This window comes from Rana temporaria, chromosome 1 (genome assembly GCF_905171775.1).
Source record: "Rana temporaria chromosome 1, aRanTem1.1, whole genome shotgun sequence".
Classification (NCBI taxonomy): domain Eukaryota; kingdom Metazoa; phylum Chordata; class Amphibia; order Anura; family Ranidae; genus Rana; species Rana temporaria.
The window spans coordinates 588,926,105-588,944,974 of NC_053489.1; the positions used below are offsets into that span (position 1 = coordinate 588,926,105).

Here is an 18,870-nt window from a genome sequence, read left to right on the forward strand (position 1 = left end):
GGCTGCATTCTCCTTCTGAAAATCTTGTTGCCTGGTGGTCACACAGATCCAATGGAATCAATACTCAGTTGCTGACCCAGAACAACCATGGAGTTACGACTTGCTGGATTAAGACATTCAGGCACCTAGCATTTTCAGGTCAGGAATGGCAGTTTCCAGCTGCTCAAGTTATAAAAGCAACAACGTATTTTAAAGCAAGTCTATAGTGAAAGTTTTTTGCCATTTCTTTAGCTATGAACTTCATTTTCAACCCGATACAACATCACATTCCTATTTGGTAAGCCATTAAAATCCATATTTTTCCATTTGCTTTAACTTGGACAAGAAAAATATTCATAGATTGTTTAAAATATCACAAAAAAAACTATCGACAATCTTTGCAATACTCCTAATATTCATAAATAAAAATCACACACATTTATCTTTTGGAAGTTTTTTTTTCCTTTTTTCTTTTTTAAACTTTATTTGTTGCACTATTCCAAACATACCAAACCTCTGTCAGATGGTGTGGAATGTACCACAGGTATGCAAATTACTCCAATAATCTGAAAGCTTAATGTTTCCTTTAAAACAATTATTTGGGCTACTGCAAATGGCACAGACCTACAAAATATGAACATACTTTTGGTACCATATTCACCTTAAGGGATGCAATTGGCAACATGTCAGAGAAAGGCCAAGATATGAGTAAGCAAATGGTCTTGTTTATGTCTTATAGCAAACTTTAAATTCAAAATAAAAATTAGGCATCAAAGACTTACATGATTTCAGTCAACTGTTTATTACAGAAGAGGAATTGGGAATTCAGGTCATTTTAAGCAGCTCATTAAAAATGCAAGGATTCACTTATGAATCAGTGAACCCTAAATCTTTATAGAATCTGGTGTCTATCTGCACAAATTAAGAAAGAACAGCAAACAGACAAGTTAAAAAAAAAAAAAATAAGAAATATGGCATATGGATGGGAATGGTTTCCACCTGTTCAGTTATGTAAGCACTTGTATTTAAAAAAGGGCTTCATCCCACAGGGGCCCTTCCAGACAGTTTGTGAATGCTTTGCAGACAGTTCTAACCCCGGACAATAACCCTGCACACGCAAGCTATTATACAGCTATTATACTGTGTATTGAACTGGCTCAGCTTACACTTTGCAGCTGAGGGTCAGAAAATTGTAATGTAGTGGTCATGCCTTATGTCCAGACCTATGGCACACTGGGAGAGTGGCCCAACTGCAGGCAGAACACTTCCCACGAAGACACACTGCGTGTATGCTTTTCTGTTTATGCGAGACAATGAGGCCTGAGACTGGATTGCACACATAGGTTTCTACACTTGCCCTTCGGGCAGTGATGGCAAACCTTGGCACTCCAGATGTTTTGGAACTACATGTCCCATGATGCGCAACTATACTGCAGAGTGCATGAGCATGATGGGAAATGTAGTTCAAAAATATCTGGAGTGCCAAGGTTCGCAATCACTGCCTTAGGGTGTTCACCATTTGTGCATGCTTTGTACTTCTTGCAACAGTACAGATAAATCCAACTGTTTACTTTGATCAGTTTGATTATTCATCCATGCTCTTGAAGGAAAATTTACAGAGCATGTGCTGATGGGACCCGAGGACAACTCAGAAAACTCATGTGCTTCTAATCAACAGTAGTGTTACTGTTCATGCAACAGCAAAAATACACCTCCTTTCATTACTCAGTGGAGCTTAATCATGATTGCAAGTGTTTGGGATGGGTCTTTCATTGTTTTTTTTGACTCTTCAATCTCATTTTTATTCTCACTCGCTTTTATACTTCAAAATCATAGTTTTCAGCTAGATTTTTTTCTTTCGTGTTTTTGATACTTCAAAATATAACCGCTATGTGTTCTTTTAAACATAAGATGCACTGCTCGCATAATTTAACATCTAAATATGCCGGAAATTAATGGCTATGCCGACAATGTAAGCCTATCCGACCTGGTGCACAACAGCACATACACAGCGCACAATAATGCATAGCTAAACGTGTACCTTCCAGTGTGTTGCAGGTCTGGTATTCGCACAACACAGGTTGTCAATAGCAAGCCATGATCTTAAACTGAATATTTAAGGCTTTAAAAGAGGGCATGCAGCCCCCACTGGGCATCTCCCAAGCAGTGACTGAACAGTGTACCAAACACAGTTACTCAGCACATACTGTAGCTACACTAAACTGTTCACATCATGCTGCCATATGTAAAAAAGATAATCCGTGTTCAGGCCACATCTGATTCCACATGCCTCCTACTAGGAGCTTTGGAACGCTGACGCAAGGTCATAACACCTCTATACTGGGTCTTGTCTGTGTCTACAAAAAGTAGTTTGATAAGCAATTTAGAAATACACGCATCACCAAACTGCTGGGTATAAATACCCTTCAGCCTTAGCAAGAGTCTGAAATGTATTAAACATCTTGAAAACTTCAGATTCATTTAGTCAAGGACTGCAGAGCTGAAGTCAATTCTGCAGTAAACGTCAAGTGCGTCTTAAACTACTACATTAGGAAACCATTGCTAATACACCCTATGGATTTCAAGAACTATGAGCTACTTGTAGGGTCAGTTTTAGAGCTAAAGACAAATCGTTGAATTTGCTTTCTCAATAATTGGCTCCTTCCAACCTTAAAGCATTATCTGTGTTGTGAAATTAGACAGTTTGTAGCAAGTTTACAAGTTCCAGCAACAGCTGGGACTTGGGGAATCTGTGGGGAGGAAATGCATACAACTGACAAGCAGTTCCATCCTTTGATAACAGTGGCCACTCTTGAACTCTTGGCCTACACCCTAGCTTTGAGGCAGTGAAGATGAACGCCCACCATTTCACTGGTCCTTATTTATCTGTGTCAGAGGTGATGAAGTAGGATGGGTTTTATGATTGTTTCCAACAGCATAACATCTCAAACAGTGATAAAGAAATCCCAGTAGGGACTGATAACACAGCTACTGACCTACCATTTAGGTCTTTATGTTGAGGAGAGTGCCAGAGTATGGAAGCTATTTCTCCACCACATATCTCCCCCTCATGGCCAGATGTATGAATTTGTCATTGTGATCATTGTCTTGTCTCCAGCAACCCAGAAAAAGAATGATCAATCTAAACTCAAAAATACCAAACATATTACAGATGAATTGTTCTGATGAATGAATTTAACCCATACGGTGTACATGCATGCAAGTCCACAGACACAAAGAATGGTTGGTACTAGCAGTATTGTAGACATTAATGGCAAAATGAAGGCCTAGCTCTCCAAAGAATGAGTCTGCTAGAGTTTCTCCTCCAACGGAGGACATCAAAGCAGAAAACCAAAACATAATGGGCCTTTTGTGCCGCTCCCGGTAACACGGTAAAAACACAAATGCATATTTTTCCTATTGGTTCAGCTCCGAGATTTCTTTCTTTCAGTTTTTTTTTGTTTTTTGTTTTTTACAATATTAACGAAAAAAAAAAAACTAAAGGATGCTCACCCCCCCCTCCCCTCCGTTTGGTTGTTGTTTAATTTACACATTTAATTTGCCTTATTTACAGAGCAGTTTCTTTTCCCATCAGTCTCCAGAACGGTTTAAATAGCATTGTCACGCAGGAGTGCCGTTTTGTGTTGTGGATTTTCCTTTGATGCAGAATCCTAAAAATAACAGATGGCGTGCTGTTTGGGAAGGGGCGAGCAGGATCAGGTGACCTCTCTCAGTTACTCAGGAGTAATTCTGTTGCAGTTTCTACGTCCCATGCTTTTGATGACAAAGCTGCTATTACTGCATTCTGAAGAAGAAAAGGAAAAGTAGTGAGAGTTGTAACAAATCATGCTTTGTGTTACAGTCAGTGGAGAACACAACTTATAAAAATTATATATAATTTTTTGGCCATACACCACCTCAAAACGATCTATATATTCCATGTTCTACTGGCTCCTTTTTACAAAAAAAAAAAAAAAAAGAAGATCACCTCTCAGTGATGTCAGAGACCCACCCACAGGTGTGAACTCCCAGCTCTGCAGGAGTCACTAGCAGTGACATTACAAATGACTTGCACCACACACCCTCCCCTTTCTGTCCTCTCAGCCATTTAAAAAACTCCCAGCATTCCTCTTCCAGAATGCAAAGCACTCTGTGAATGGGCATGAGAGTTTTTGTCGTTCATCTTCCCCTCCTCCATTTACAGAATGCATTGCATTTTGGGAAAATAATAAAACTAGTTTTATTGAATGGACAGGAATTCTGAGTAACGCAAGTTACTCACAGTTGCTGCTAAATACCCCCCCCCCCCCCCCCGTTTAAAACTTCTGGTGGTGGGGGAGAAAAAGAGTCCATCACTGTGAGGTGGGAGACACATAATTACACTGGTGCAGAACACTCAAAAACGTTTTTTTACTACACTTATGCTTCAATATATTTACTGATAGAAAGTTGTAATTTTAAAAAACAATGCATAAGCTCTTTAAAAATCTCCCAGATAATATATGAAACCCCTTTGGTTAAATTCAGTATTACTACAAAAGTCATGGAAACAGGATTTTTGTTACTCACTGTAAAATCCCTTTCTAGGAGTTTATTGAAAGACACCTCAACATTAATCTTGATTGTTGGGTTATAGCGCCACCTTCAAAAGAAGGGCCCTAGGCAGAAAAAGAAAAAAGAAAAGAATGCAGCCCTAAATGGTAGCTAAACCCCCCGTCATAAAGCAGTACCAAAAACACATGGCAGAGGGGTGAGTGTTGTGTCCTCCAATGAACTCAGAAAAAGGGATTTTATGACATATAACAAATACAGTTCTCTTACATTCACTGAAGGACACAGCTCGATATCAGTGTAGACCATAGAGACATCTCAAAGCAGTCTATCAATGAGGGGTGGGCAAGCATGAGGGGGGGGGGGAAACACACACACACACAAAAAAAACACTCCAGACACACACACAAAAAAAACACTCCAGAAGAGGAACATGCACCTCAAACGGTCACAAAATCTTACAGCCAAAGCACGCATTCGTAGATGCCAAAACGTCTCCTTGTAATATTTTGTAAAAAGTATGAACAGATGACCAAGTAGCAACTTCGCACACCTGAGAAACAGACGCCTGGTGCTGGAAAACACAAGAAACACCAATATCCCTGGTAGAATGTGCCGTGACAGAAAAGGGAGGAGATTGACCCCTCACGGCATAGGCCTGGATAACAAACTGTCTGATACAACGCTAAATTGTGGCAGAGGAAGCTGCCAAACCCTTATATGGACCTTCCGCAATCACAGAAACGAGTCCGGGCCATACGGAAGGAGCCCGTGGCAGACAGATATGATACACGTACAGCCCATACCACATCCAGTACGCAAGGACAGAAGTATAATGTCCTCTTTCAGATGAAAACCAGACACCACCTTAACATGGTGTAAAGCCAAATACAGGGATTTACAAGACAAGGCTGACAGCTTCGACGCATGGCAAGCAGAAGTGATGGTCACCAAAAAATTTGACTTTTTGGGAGATGGTCACTAAGGAAAAATCTTATATTCTCAAAAGGGAGGCCTCTGCAGAACAGAAAGAACCAAGCTTAAGGTCCCATGGCTGCAAAGAAGACCGCACCAAAATTTGGCCCTTGATGGTACTCAAGGCCAGTTTCTGCTCAATGCCCCTTTGGAGAAAAGTGAAGACAGAACGTGCAAGTGTGTAAACCTGCAGTTTCACACCCTGAAATGTAAGCCTTCCAGGGATGGCAGATCTTCCAGGAAGTGGAACATGGTGAGAATTACTGAGGCCAACAACATCCCAGTCTTAGAACCTGGCTTTTAAAAGAGCAGCCATCAAACCCAGCAATGGTAAAGCAGGGTGGAATATATCGGAAGATTCTCATAAAGAGGTAGATACCAGGGGCCATCTGAGACCAGAGGCACCATGTTGGCGTATGAGGGCAATGCAGAGTCACCAGAATGACTTAAATCCCATCGGCCTCTTTCCTATACAACAAGCATGAGAGAAGCTTGAGAAGTAGGAAGGCATAAACGAAATGGTAATGGCTATACAACGCCACCAGAGCATCTGTTGCATCCCTTGTTCTCACCACAAACCTCAACACCTTCCTGTTAAGACAGGATACCAGGAGATCCACATCTGAGGTGCCTCATCGAAGGCAAATCTGGTGGGAAACATCCAGATGCAGGGACCACTTTCCTTGGTCCAAAATGTGATCTGCCTGCCAATCTTCCAGGTCTAGAATGTAGATGGCAGAAAGGGACAGGGTGTGAAATTCCACCCACCAGAGAAAGTGAAAGGCCTCCAGTAGTGCCACAGAGCTTCCTGTTCCACCCTGGTGATTGACATTGGCTACCATCATGGTGCTGTCCGACTGGATCCACATGGTGCCTCCAAAAAGGTGCTCCGCCAATTGAGCCAGACCGCACATAGCTTCAGGACGTTGATAGGCAGCCGAGACTCCTCTGACGTTCAACAACTTTTGGCAGACAACAGACCCAGCAATAGAAATAGGAGCTCAGGTTGCAACTGTCAGAAGATTGGAAATGTATTCACACTATTACTACAAGTCTTCGGTCAATGTCAATATCCAGGAAAAAACCTCAGCACCTGATGGTATAGAACACCCTCTCCTCTATACAAGTTTTACCTCTTCCCTACTGAACGCTGTTCAACAGAAGGTGCACTCCTCCATATTTGGTGACAAATGTCCTATGATTCAGCAGTACTGGTGGCAGGTTCACCAGATTGTCTTACACCTATTCATATTCCAGCTAGTTTTCACCCGGCTCAATATCTGCCAAAAACGGTCTTAAAAAGGTTAGCCTTACACATCGTTAATGCAGCAAGAATATTCATTCCCACCCACTGGAGTAAAAAGTCATCGGCATCACTAGAAAAGTGGTTAACAAGTTTGGATAGCATGTCAGAAATTATGGCGTAGATCTACAATTCACAGAATAGGCTTGCTTAATTCACCAAGGTCTGAGCTTGCTGGAACCAAGTCAAAACCAGCATATAAAAAGGTTATATCCCAATGAGAGCTGGGTATGCTGCAGTTATTCCTTATCCTCCAGATCAGGGGTCTCCTAACTTTCTAAACAAAGGGCCAGTTTATTGTCCTTCAGACTTCGTGGGGGCCGGACTGTGGCCAGCGGGAATGGAAATTTTCCTGGCATTAATGGGAGTAAACATTGCCACATATGGTATGGGGGGGGGGGGGAACTGCCCCCATCTTTGTTATTATTGGGAAGAATAGTGCCCCGTTGTTGGTATCATTGGGAGGAATAGTATCCCACTGTTGGTATCGTTGGGATGAACAGCATCATATTGTTGGTATCATTATGAGAGACGGTGCCCCATTGTTGATGGCAGAACAGCGTCTTGTATCAGTAGGAGGATGACTGCCCCAAGGACCAGATAAAGGCAAGCAAAGGGCCATATCTGGCCCTCGGGCCACAGTTTGGAGACCACTTCTCCAGATTATCTTAGAGGACACACTATTAGGCTCAAGCATAGGGGCTCAAGCATAGGGGGAGTCCTGGTGAGTAGGCGCTCTCCCCCCTCCCTTCACCCTCAATCCCCTATTCCAATTTTATACCCCTTTTTTGTCTTTCCCCCTTCTTAGCTCCCACACTCTCCCCCAGAATTGTGACAGTATTGGTATGATATCCCCGTCAAACAGTCCCTTCTTCCCATAACGAAAATCACCCAATACTCCACAAGTAGGAGTCCATGGAATCGCCCCAAATAGCCACACGAGTCCAGGCTTACTGCTAGAACAAGACAGCCTTTAATGCGTATAACACAGAGCTTATATGTGGTTACAACTGTTACAATGACAATCTCCGCCCCCCTCACAGTGGGGGATCTTCAATACAGATCCTTTGAAATAAGGGTATCTCTTTGAACTAATCAGTATCTAGCCGGTTCGGCTCCGCTATGTTTAACCTGATCAGACACATTCCTTTATCAATTAACATTTAGAACAATACACACAAGAGAGTCAATTAACTCTTTGAAATAGGGAGCTGGCTGAGGAAGGGTCATTAACATATCAATAGTTTTAAACAAGCAGGGAGAAATACACTGAAGCATCCTTCACAATGGCCCCCCTTTTTCTCCCTGCTTCCGGCAACCCGGTTGGACCTTTCCTGGTCCAGTAGGGTTGACGGGTTCAGAGCTTTTAGTCCGAGGTTAACTCCGTTTGGCGTGACTGACCTCCCTTGGCAACTGCTTCCGACTAAGGTATGCCACCGGGTCGTCAGATCACACGCCGGTCAGTCCCCAAGTCTTTGTGCGATCTGCAGAGTCACCAGAAGTCAGTGTGAAGACGGCGAATGGGTCTGTGCGCCGCCATCTAGGTGTCCCGCTATGGGAGGGGGCAGGTTATGGCTCTGAAGTGACAATCACAGGAGATTCATAAAAAGAAAAAGTTATATTTGTTGAAATGCTGTAGCTCTGGTGCTCAGAGTCCGGGGGGGGGGAATCAGTGCCCCATAGGGTCAGCCACCCTCTGCTCCCTCCGCAGCCGCCGGTTCTCCTCTTTGAGCTTCTCCAGCTCCATCTCCAGTTCATGGAGCCTGGGGGGGTCAGCCTGCTGTGACCTCAGGTGGTTGTTCTCCATGCGGCTTATGCACTCCTCCAGCTCTATGTACTCACGGATCAGCTCCTGCTTGCTCATGTCCTGCAGGCTCTCCACGTGGTCCATCATCAGGAACTGGGTGGTGGTGTAAGGGGCCACCGGTGGGCCCTTGGCGAACATCTCGGCCCGCATCTGGGACACCCGCTGCGACTCCCTCTCCTCCAGTCGCTTCTTCTCCTCCCAGGTCAGCTTGTTATACGGCTTCCAGGACCTCTTCTTCTTGGGGGGTAGCCGGCGGTGCCTCTTTCTGCCCAGCTCCCTCCAGGGCCCCTCCGGCTCATGGCTGTTGCCCATGACCAGCTGACAATGGTGTTCCCTGTTGTCCGTAATAACAGATTGTACCGTGAGGACTTCGTAAAGGGTGTCCAATGGTTCTTCCTGACCCAGCTCCTGGAGATCCCAAGCCGAGTCTACACAATGGGCTGCTGCTGGTGGGCGGTACCCAGGTTGAGACCAATTTGACCTGGTGTTGTCCTTCATGGGGCAATTCTGCTTGAAGTGACCCAGCTGTTTGCACCGGAAGCAGCGTTGTTCGTTGTCCTCCTGGCGTGGATAGCGAGGGCTAGATGTCATCGGTCTGTTAGGAGGTTGGTATCTAGCGGCTGGTGGGTGTGAGGGCACCGTTGGTCATGGAGGTTGTACCCGTGGTGTGACCTGGTTTGTCTTGCGAGTATCCGCATATTCATCCGCCAACTTCGCGGCCTCTGGTAGAGTCATGGGCCTGCGATCTCTCACCCAATCTTTGACATCCGTCTGGATGTGATTGTAAAATTGCTCCAGGAGCATTAGTTGCAAAATGTCCTCTGCGGTGGTGGACTGGCTGCTGTTAACCCAGTTAGAGGCCGACAGGGATAACTGGCATGCCCATTCCGCGTAAGAGTTTTCCGTGGTTTTGCGTGAGTCCCTGAACTTCTGTCGGTGGGACTCTGGGGTTACTGCATAACGAGCCAGGAGCACTTCTTTAACCCTGGCGTAGCTATGGATATCCTGATCTGGCACGGTCCGGAAAGCATCAGAAGCTTTGCCTGACAGTATTGAAACCCACTCTCCTCTAGCTATTCGGTGCAGGTTACATTGTCGCTCAAAATCTGCCAGGTAGTTATCAATCTCACAGTCCTTTTCATCAAAAGCTTTAAAAGCACTAAACGGAATCTTCCTTGCGTCTGCTGTGCTGTACTCACTGTTTGGAGGATGTGCGGCTGCTTGTTGGACTGCTGCCAGTTTTAACTGTAGTTCTGCATCTCTTATTTGTTTATCCTTCTGTAGCTCTGCGTTTACTAACAGGTCCATCACTTTCAGCACCACATCCGCCGTTGGGTTCGGACCGAACCATGCTAGCTTCTCTCTCTCTCATTAGCTTGTTGGCTGGCGATTTCTCCTCCTGAATCACTGGTGTCTCCATCTCTTGTACTGCTGGCGTTGCTGCAACCAAGTTCTCCTGGTCTAGCTCCATTAATTCTGCTATGATGACCCGCTTGGTTTTGTTGCTAGCAATCCTTCCACGAACTTCCAGTAGTTCTTCCAGTGTCTGCTTGGAATCCGGGTATAAAGGAGAGTAGAAGGGAAAATCCCACTGCTGCCACCAATTGTGACGGTATTGGTATGATATCCCCGTCAAACAGTCCCTTCTTCCCATAACGAAAATCACCCAATACTCCACAAGTAGGAGTCCATGGAATCGCCCCAAATAGCCACACATGAGTCCAGGCTTACTGCTAGAACAAGACAGCCTTTAATGCGTATAACACAGAGCTTATATGTGGTTACAACTGTTACAATGACAATCTCCGCCCCCCTCACACAGTGGGGGATCTTCAATACAGATCTTTTGAAATAAGGGTATCTCTTTGAACTAATCAGTATCTAGCCGGTTCGGCTCCGCTATGTTTAACCTGATCAGACACATTCCTTTATCAATTAACATTTAGAACAATACACACAAGAGAGTCAATTAACTCTTTGAAATAGGGAGCTGGCTGAGGAAGGGTCATTAACATATCAATAGTTTTAAACAAGCAGGGAGAATTACACTGAAGCATCCTTCACACCCCCCCTCCTTTTTTTTATCCTTGATGCTCTTCATTATTTCACCTTTCTGGAATTTGTTCTGATGTTATCCACAGGAATTAAATACATCTGTGTCTGTCACTTCATAGCATCTTTTTGCAAATTACTCTGGGCTGTTTTGCATTGTTCTGCTTGCTTGGAATTATTTGTGTACTGTTCCTGAATGCTTGTACTGCACAAATGGTTGGCCACCAATTAAGGCTGCCCATAGGCAGTGATGAATTCTTTTTTTCTGCCTGATGTCCTACTACTGAAGGTGGTGCTATAACCCTATGGTCAAGATTGAAATCGAGCCGTGTACTTAATGAACACAAGCAGAATAATTCTTTAGTTCCACGAATGTATTTACCGTATTTTTCGGACCATAAGACGCACTTTTTCCCCCCAAAAATGTGGGGGAAAATGTCTCTGCGTCGTATAGTCCAAATGCACATCAGGCCCCGCCCCCTCGCCACTGCCGGGGGAAAAAAGCCCCCCCCCCACCTGTACTTCCGAGTCCCTGTTCCCACGGCCTCCTCCCGCACAGATAAAATATCACATTCAGTGCACACTTGTTGCCGGGGTCTGGGAGTCAGGATGAGTATTGAGAAGGGGAAATCATGCTGCCCCACTATGCAGCGCGACATGCAGCCCAGACTGAGGTAGGACACTATGGTAAGCGGAGAGTGGGGAGGAGTGTATGGCAGCCAAGAAGTGAGTGGATGGAAGGCTGTGCAGTCTCCTAATGCTGTGTTTGGAGGACAGGTGACAGCCCGCTCTGCTTGGACTTGTAGTGCCTGTGTGGGGGGCTTCATTTAGCATTGTTACCAGCTGAGATTTGTGCTCACTCTATTCTGAACAGCGAGGCAAGGTACTTGGGTAGGTGTCACTAGCTAGGCCATGTTCACTTCGTCAAAGAAATGCAGACTCTGAAGAGTGCAATACCTTTCAATGCCTGTCTGATTTTAGAGGTCAGCTAGACATGCAAGCATGATCCTAACACTGTGTGGTAGAAACAATCTTCGGAAAACTCCATTAATGTATATGTTGGCACTGCAGAGATTTCAAGTCTTTGTAAATGGAAGAAGAGTGAAGAGTGGCTGGGAGGATGCTGGAGTAACCCGCTTATCATCAGGGTTTTCTAACCTGTCTGATTGCTAGTTTCTCAAACAGTGACCAGCTTGCTGTGTTTGCAGACATCCACAGAAATCAAAGCAAGACACTTTACAATAATATTTTTGAATTTGTAAGGAAGCACATATTTACAAAAAAATTGCATTAGCCCTGTTCCCACTAGTACAATATGTGGTGCATCTGCCATCACGCCGCAATGCACGACAATAGAAATACCAGTATTCTCTATTATTTCTGTTTACATTAATGCAACATGGTGCAATGCAATTGCACGAATGTAAACCTGAGCTTCCGTTTCTTCCGATTTTAGGGACCTAAATATGCATTGTTTATAAGATGTATGACTTTTTGATATATAGTTTAGAAAGGAGTGTGCACATTTAAAAACAAAATAATACTGCTTAAAGGGTCACTAAAGGAAAAAAAATATTTTGCTGAAATTAGTGTTTTCAGGGTATAGAGACATAAAAGTTAACTGATTCCTTTTAAAAATGATTAAAAATAGATTAAATTCAATCATATAATGTACCTGCAGTTTCACTTTTGTTTTTAAACTGGTTTCATGTTTCTGTGAAGTAAAGAGACCCACAGAACAAAAACAAACAAATCCAGGGCAGGGTTTTGTTTTTAAAATGAATCTGATTGGTTCTGGGGGGTTTTAGACACACAGCTTGGACCACAGTGAAAAGCTGCCATGAGATTTTTCATAAGGAGCCAGACAAGCAGGAAGTGTGGAGATCACAGCAGAATTACAGCAACTTCAAAGCAAAAACGAACAATTAGGACATGAAACCAGTACTGCAGAAAGGTAAAAGAAGCTATTTAGCAAAAAAAAAATGTTTCCTTTAGTGACCCTTTAAGGTTATCCATCATCCACATTATAGCAAGAATTCCCCAGGGTAGGGAACAAAAGAGTTTATATGTCATGAAATCTGCTTCTCCCATATAAACTGAAGAATTTCCTTGGATAAGAGCTCAAGCACTGCAGATATTCAGCAAGTCCAGTTTTATTTTATACACACACAATAAGTTCCACCGGTGTATGTGTGTCAGTGTCCATAATTATTTCCCTTATCCTTGTATGTTGTGTTCTTTAAGATGAACATCCAACAGTCTTTTAAAAATAGCCATACTCCCCGCTGCAACCAATTGTGGAAGAGAGTTGAAAAACCCCTGCACAGTTTAAGGTTAAACTGCTGCTTCTCCAATCTCATTGTGCAGCCCTGAGTAGTTTTTTTCCTATGCTGGGATCACCACTGAGTTTAAATCACCATCATGTCCCCTCTGAAATGTCGCTTCTCCAGTGAGAATAAAATGTAGTGCTTGTAGTCATTTCTCGCAATTTAGGTCATCCAGGCCCCTTATTTTGTTGCCCTTCTTTGGACGCCCTCTAGTTCCAGCACATCCCTTCTGAGGACTGGTGACCAGTACTGGATGGAGTACGCCAGATGTGGCCAAACCAGAGTTTCATAAAGTGTCAGGATTATCATTTTAGCTCTGGAGTATATCCCCTTCATTTATGCATGCTAAAATTCTGCCAGCTTTGGTAGCTGCAGCTTGACATTGCATGCTATTTGCTTAGTCTGCCATCTACTAGGACCCCTAGGTATTTTTCCATCCTCTAGTTCCCCAGAGGTTCTCCCCCTAGTGAGTAGTTTGCATTTATGTTTTTTGCCCCCAAGTGCATTACTTTACATTTCTCCACGTTAAACCGCATTTGCCATGTCCCTGCCCACTCCATTCATTTATTCAGGTCTTTCTGTAAAATTTCTAAATCCTGATGTGAAGTTATTGCCCTGCTTATTTTTGTGTTGTCTGCAAAAACGGAGATCGAGCTAATAATCCCATCCTCAATGTCATTTATGAATAAATTGGTCCCAAGACAGACCCTTGGGGTACCCCACTTACTACTCCAGACAAGTCTGAGCACAGGTTTTTAAAATTTATCACCACCCTTTGAACATGCCCATGGAACCATTTTTTTTACCCAAAAACAAACTTTATGGTCCATGCCTGCAGACCTCAGCTTGTAAATTAAGCCTTTATGTGGAACTGTATTAAATGCTTTTACAGAAACACTAAATCCACATTATATGATGTGGTATATGTTCTCTCCCCCCAGTTTCTGACAATGTTCTACACCATTACGCACAGTGAATATTACATGTGATCCCATGGGTGTGTCAGGGGAGGCAGTTTAGGTCCGGACTATATAGCAATCTGACCACCACTGCTGTAAATGTGAAGCCTATAATTGAAATGATAAAAAAAAAAAACACGACTAAAAGAAAAAACAAAACTTAGCCTACTAATTTAATGGGAGATCAAGAATGGGCATACATTTCAATCTGGCATAGTCTTATATTTTTTAATAGAAAATTTAAAAAGGCCCGTTTCACATGGGCACCTCAGTTTGACAGACTCCGCTTACTCAGCAAGGGATCACTCCACTGAGCAGGTGGATGACAGGTCTCCGTTTACTGAGCAGAGCAGAGATGGACCCAGTCCCAAAAGAAGATTGTTTTTTCCCAGACAGCCATCTGTCTGGATTTTGTGGATCGGATTGGATAGCCACTTCATAGGGGTGAATAGAGGATCTGATCAGGTCTGCTGGAAAAACTGACAGGCGGACCTGATTGGACAGCCCGCGTGAAAGGGGCCAGAATAAGCAGCGGACAGTGATTACCGTAATTGGATAAAGATGGTAACCACATGGCCAGGAAACATGCAGTTTGGTATTAAAATGCAACAAAGCATTATTTAGATGGAAGCTGAAAATTAAAACATGGGTGTTGCATTCTCTAGTCTGAATGGATCAAACAAACAATCTGTGAAACTGCTCCACTGTAGATTATACACTACTTACTTTATCAAAACCCATAGCACAAAGGTTTTCTATTTTTCTTGTGTATTCTGGACTAGTGACAGGTGCTCCTGCATATACATGTGCCCAAAGCCGAGCTGTCTGTTTAAACATGTCTGGATTTTGCTTGTACTAAAAAAGAAGAAAAAAAAAGCAAACAGTAACAATGTAATCAATTTAAAAAGTACTTTTTTTCACTTCACAAAACCACAAATGCTTTCACTTACTAAAACGCCAGCTAAACGTATGTCAGGACAATAGCACACTGTCACAGCTGTGGAGGCTTTTCAACAAACACATCTAACCTTTCACCTTGTCATTTTACCCACATACCGTATACCCTTTGACAAGGATAGGCCACTTTTTTGGTCATACAGTGCCTTGAAAAAGTATTCATACCCCTTAAAAGTTTCCACATTTTGTCATGTTACAACCAAAAACTTAAATGTATTTTATTGGGATTTTATGCGATAGACCAAACACAAATTGGAAGCTGCAAGCCTTTTTGGGGATGTCTCTACCAGATTTGCCCATCTAGGAGAGTAATATTTTTTGCCCATTCTTTGCAAAATAGCTCAAGCTCTGTCAGATTGGATGGAGAGCGTCTGAACAGCAATTTTCAAGTCTTGCCACAGATTCTCAATTTGATTTAGGTCTGGACTTTGATTGGGCCATTCTAACACATGAATATGCTTTGATCTAAACCATTCAATGGTAGCTCTGGCTGTATGTTTAGGGTTGTTGTCCTGCTGGGAGGTGAATCTTCCCCCAGTCTCAAGTCTTTTGCAGACTCCAACAGGTTTTCTTCTAAGATTGCCCTGTATTTGGCTCCATATATCTTCCTATCAACTCTGACCAGCTTCCCTGTCCATGCTGAAAAAAAGCATTCCCACAACATGATGCTGCCACCATGTTTCACAGTGGGGATGGTGTGTTCAGGGTGATGTGATGTGCATTGTGCAGTGTTAATTTCTGCCACACATAGCGTTTTGCTTTCAGGAGAAAAAGTTCAATTTTGGTCTCATCTGACCAGAGTACCCTCTTTCACATGTTTGCTGTGTCTAGATTTTAGTTAGGGGTATCAGGGTAAAGGGGCTGACAAAATGTATGCCACACTTTTCAGATGTGTATTGCTATAAAATTTGGAAAACCATTTATCATTTTCCTTCCATCCAATTTATATCTATCACATAAAATACATTCATGTTTTTGGTTGTAACATGACAATGTGGAAAATTTCAATGGGTATGAATACTTTAAGGCACTGTAGGAGTGCACTTACTGGCTAAAACCGGCTGTCAGGTGATGTGAGCCACTCCAGGCTCTGGAAAGACCCTGAACGTATTGTCAGGATCCACCAAGATGCCTGATCAGCAGTTGGCTCAGGCTAAGAGCACCACTGAGAGCGTAGACAAGTTGCTCTCGCCCCCACCCCAGCGGTCCTGTGAGGGCTGGAGGAGCCGAGAAAAATAGTGATCAGCAGTCATATGGTAGCTTAATTTTCAGGCTCAGAGCTGGTGGGGGACAGCTGCAGCATGGTGGCAAGTATGTATTATTGTATGTTTTTCTTTTAAAACGCCGAACAAAAGCACAATGTGCTAGTATGCACCATGAACCAAGCTTTCGCAGCATGCCCGGTCACCACTGAGGGAGTTGACCTGTTTCCTCAGCATTTCTTCCGGGAATGCGCGCGGGAACCCTTCATTCTGGAAGGATACACATAAAATCTGCAGAGCACATGCTCTGTACATCGCCATACTCGGGAGTAGCAGAATATATTTTGGGGTGTCATTTTTGTTATGTACATGCTATGTGTTAGAAATATCTTGTACATGGACCACTGTGTGTTAAAAAAATTAAAAAAAATATTTCACATTTTCCAAAAAGGAGTGAAAAAAAATGCATGTTCAAAAGACTCAATGCCTCATAGAATATACATTGGGGCGTTGACTTTCCAAAATGTGTTAATTTTTTGGGCGTTTCCATTGTCCTGGTGCTCCAGGACCTTTAAAAGTGTAAGAGGTAGTCTAGAAATTATGTGTAATTTATGCTCCTGAACACCTGATAGTGCTCCCTGCATCTTGTGCCTCTGTATGTGGCAGGTCTGGTTAGGAAGGGGGGTTGAAGTGCCCAGTGGTCAAGTGGTTAATCAAGAGTCTTGATCAAGAAAAGCAGATTTAGGCAGATTACATTTCCTCTAACTGCTGCCCCCCCCCCCCCCCTCCCTCAAGTTTCAAAAGAAGAGCCATCATTCTGAGAGGAAAATCAAGGAGATATTGATAGAAACAGCTACAGAATAATGCAAAGCTGGGTTGGCACCTATACTGCCAGATCCATGGAATCTACTCCAGATCCTACCTACACATGGGTTTAAAATAAATTTACATGAAGATGAAAGCGCAGCCGTTACACCAGATAAAGTGGTGCCCATAAACGCGACATGGGAAGACATAATGAGCCTTACCTGATTGGCAACCACTGCATCCTGTGGATCATCTGGTTCTGCTGCAGCCAGCAGCGCTTGTAATGATAACAACACTGTTCGTAACGTCATGGCTGCCGCCCTGAGAACAAGGTAAACACATTTTATTTTACCAGCCACAGTGTTCCACTCACTTTACTGACATTCCTCGTTTATTAGGAAATCAATGTGCACTTTGTTGTGGATTCTGTTTACTTTGCTAGGCATTGTGTAAACCCAATTACATTGAGAATGTTATATTCTAAATTTCAGGTGAAAAAAGTAAATTTCTGCTTAACCATATTGAGAACATTTTAAAAATGAAAAGCTGCTTGACTACTACTCTTCCTCGTAATGTCGCATGGTGTCGGTGGGCCCAGAAATAGAATGACAGTCACTCCCTACAAATTATACTAAAGTGTATACATGGGCTTAATTTTTTTTTTTAAAACGTGTGCCTACATTCTGTAGCACCTGTCAGTGCCGAATAGCAGAGCATACAGGAAAGTAAAGCGTGAGCAACTTCTGTGGTCTGGCCAGCCCCCCCATGCATGTTACTCTATTCCCATCCCTGTGATAGGCAGAATCACTAACCAATAGTGATACAAAGGAGGAAGAGCTAGAGCCACATTAAGTTTACTGGTTTTCTGGGTTCTTGAGGCAATCTGGAGGAAATTATTATTTTAATGTGTCTGATAAAAGATTAGCTTCTTTGCAATAAGAAAGAAGCCCAGATAAAATGTCATACTTGGGTATCATTCTAAATCAAGACAGCTCTGCCAGTAGAACCCATAGAAGTGATTTGGCTAAGGCCCAAGTTTCTTTCACTAGAAGACTTTGTTTCAAACTTTGATCTAGCCCATCAGTGCACTACTCACATCCGGGAGATGTCATCTTACCACTGGTCTTTCAAAATGTCCAAACATATCGCTCCAGTTACTGAACTAATATTCGGATGCCAGATTTTTGTAATAAACCGCACCTAAAACACAAATAAAGTTAATGACAGCACCATAGATAAAGGTCACCAAAGAACAAAGTATACTTGTCTTTCGCACACAACAGAGATCTGCACAGAACCGATATTCTGAGGCATTATAAAACTGGAGCACAAGGTGGACCCTGAAAAACCTATGTCTAAGGCACCATGTTGGTCTGTGGTGACTACATTTTACAGATATTACCTATGAAAATAGAAATGAACATCTGATATCTTGCAACTCTGTGAAAAGGTTCAGGCAAAACTTGTTTGGTTGTACTTCTCCTGTGGATCACAGGTGTGCAGTTTGTTTTGTACGCCTGTGAACCGTTTTCAGCGGAGAGTGGGCTGAAGTATGCTCAATGCCAGAGTCACAGAAGTCGGTCCAGGCACTGCGTCATCACGACCATGGAGTCGGGACATGCAAGATCCCTGGACAGAGACCCAGCTCAGCCTCTCAGCGGGCCTAAGCCGGCCGCCACCTCCACAGCCCAGCGATCCAGTGAGCGAGGAGTGGGCAGGGAGCTGTGAAAACCGAGCGATGGCTGGTGTTCAATCCCTCGGTTCTCAGTGTCCGGGGACAGAAGCTGCATCGGATCGATGCTGCATCCACCTAGGCAAGTATTCTATGCATTAAGATAAAAAAATCCTGTGTGCAGCAGCCGCCCGAGCACCCCTAGAACTTACCTGAGCCCCATCTCTCTCCAGCAAAGTCCACGACTGCCTCGGCCGTTAGGGACTCTCCTCCTAAATT

At 43.4% G+C, this 18,870-nt stretch overlaps 1 protein-coding gene across 1 annotated transcript in view; it reads right to left on the reverse strand.

Annotated features, from left to right (window-relative positions):
• Positions 1–762: 762 nt before the first annotated feature.
• The window catches only part of UBE2K (ubiquitin conjugating enzyme E2 K), a 50,864-nt gene continuing 32,756 nt past the window's right edge, over positions 763–18,870 (reverse strand). The window contains exons 4-7 of the mRNA XM_040335104.1: positions 18,037–18,119; positions 17,141–17,240; positions 14,680–14,808; positions 763–3,784 (exon numbers count right to left, since the gene is read on the reverse strand). Coding sequence (XP_040191038.1) covers positions 3,710–3,784; positions 14,680–14,808; positions 17,141–17,240; positions 18,037–18,119 — 387 coding nt within the window. The 3' untranslated portion in view covers positions 763–3,709. The remainder of the gene's footprint in view (positions 3,785–14,679; positions 14,809–17,140; positions 17,241–18,036; positions 18,120–18,870) is intronic.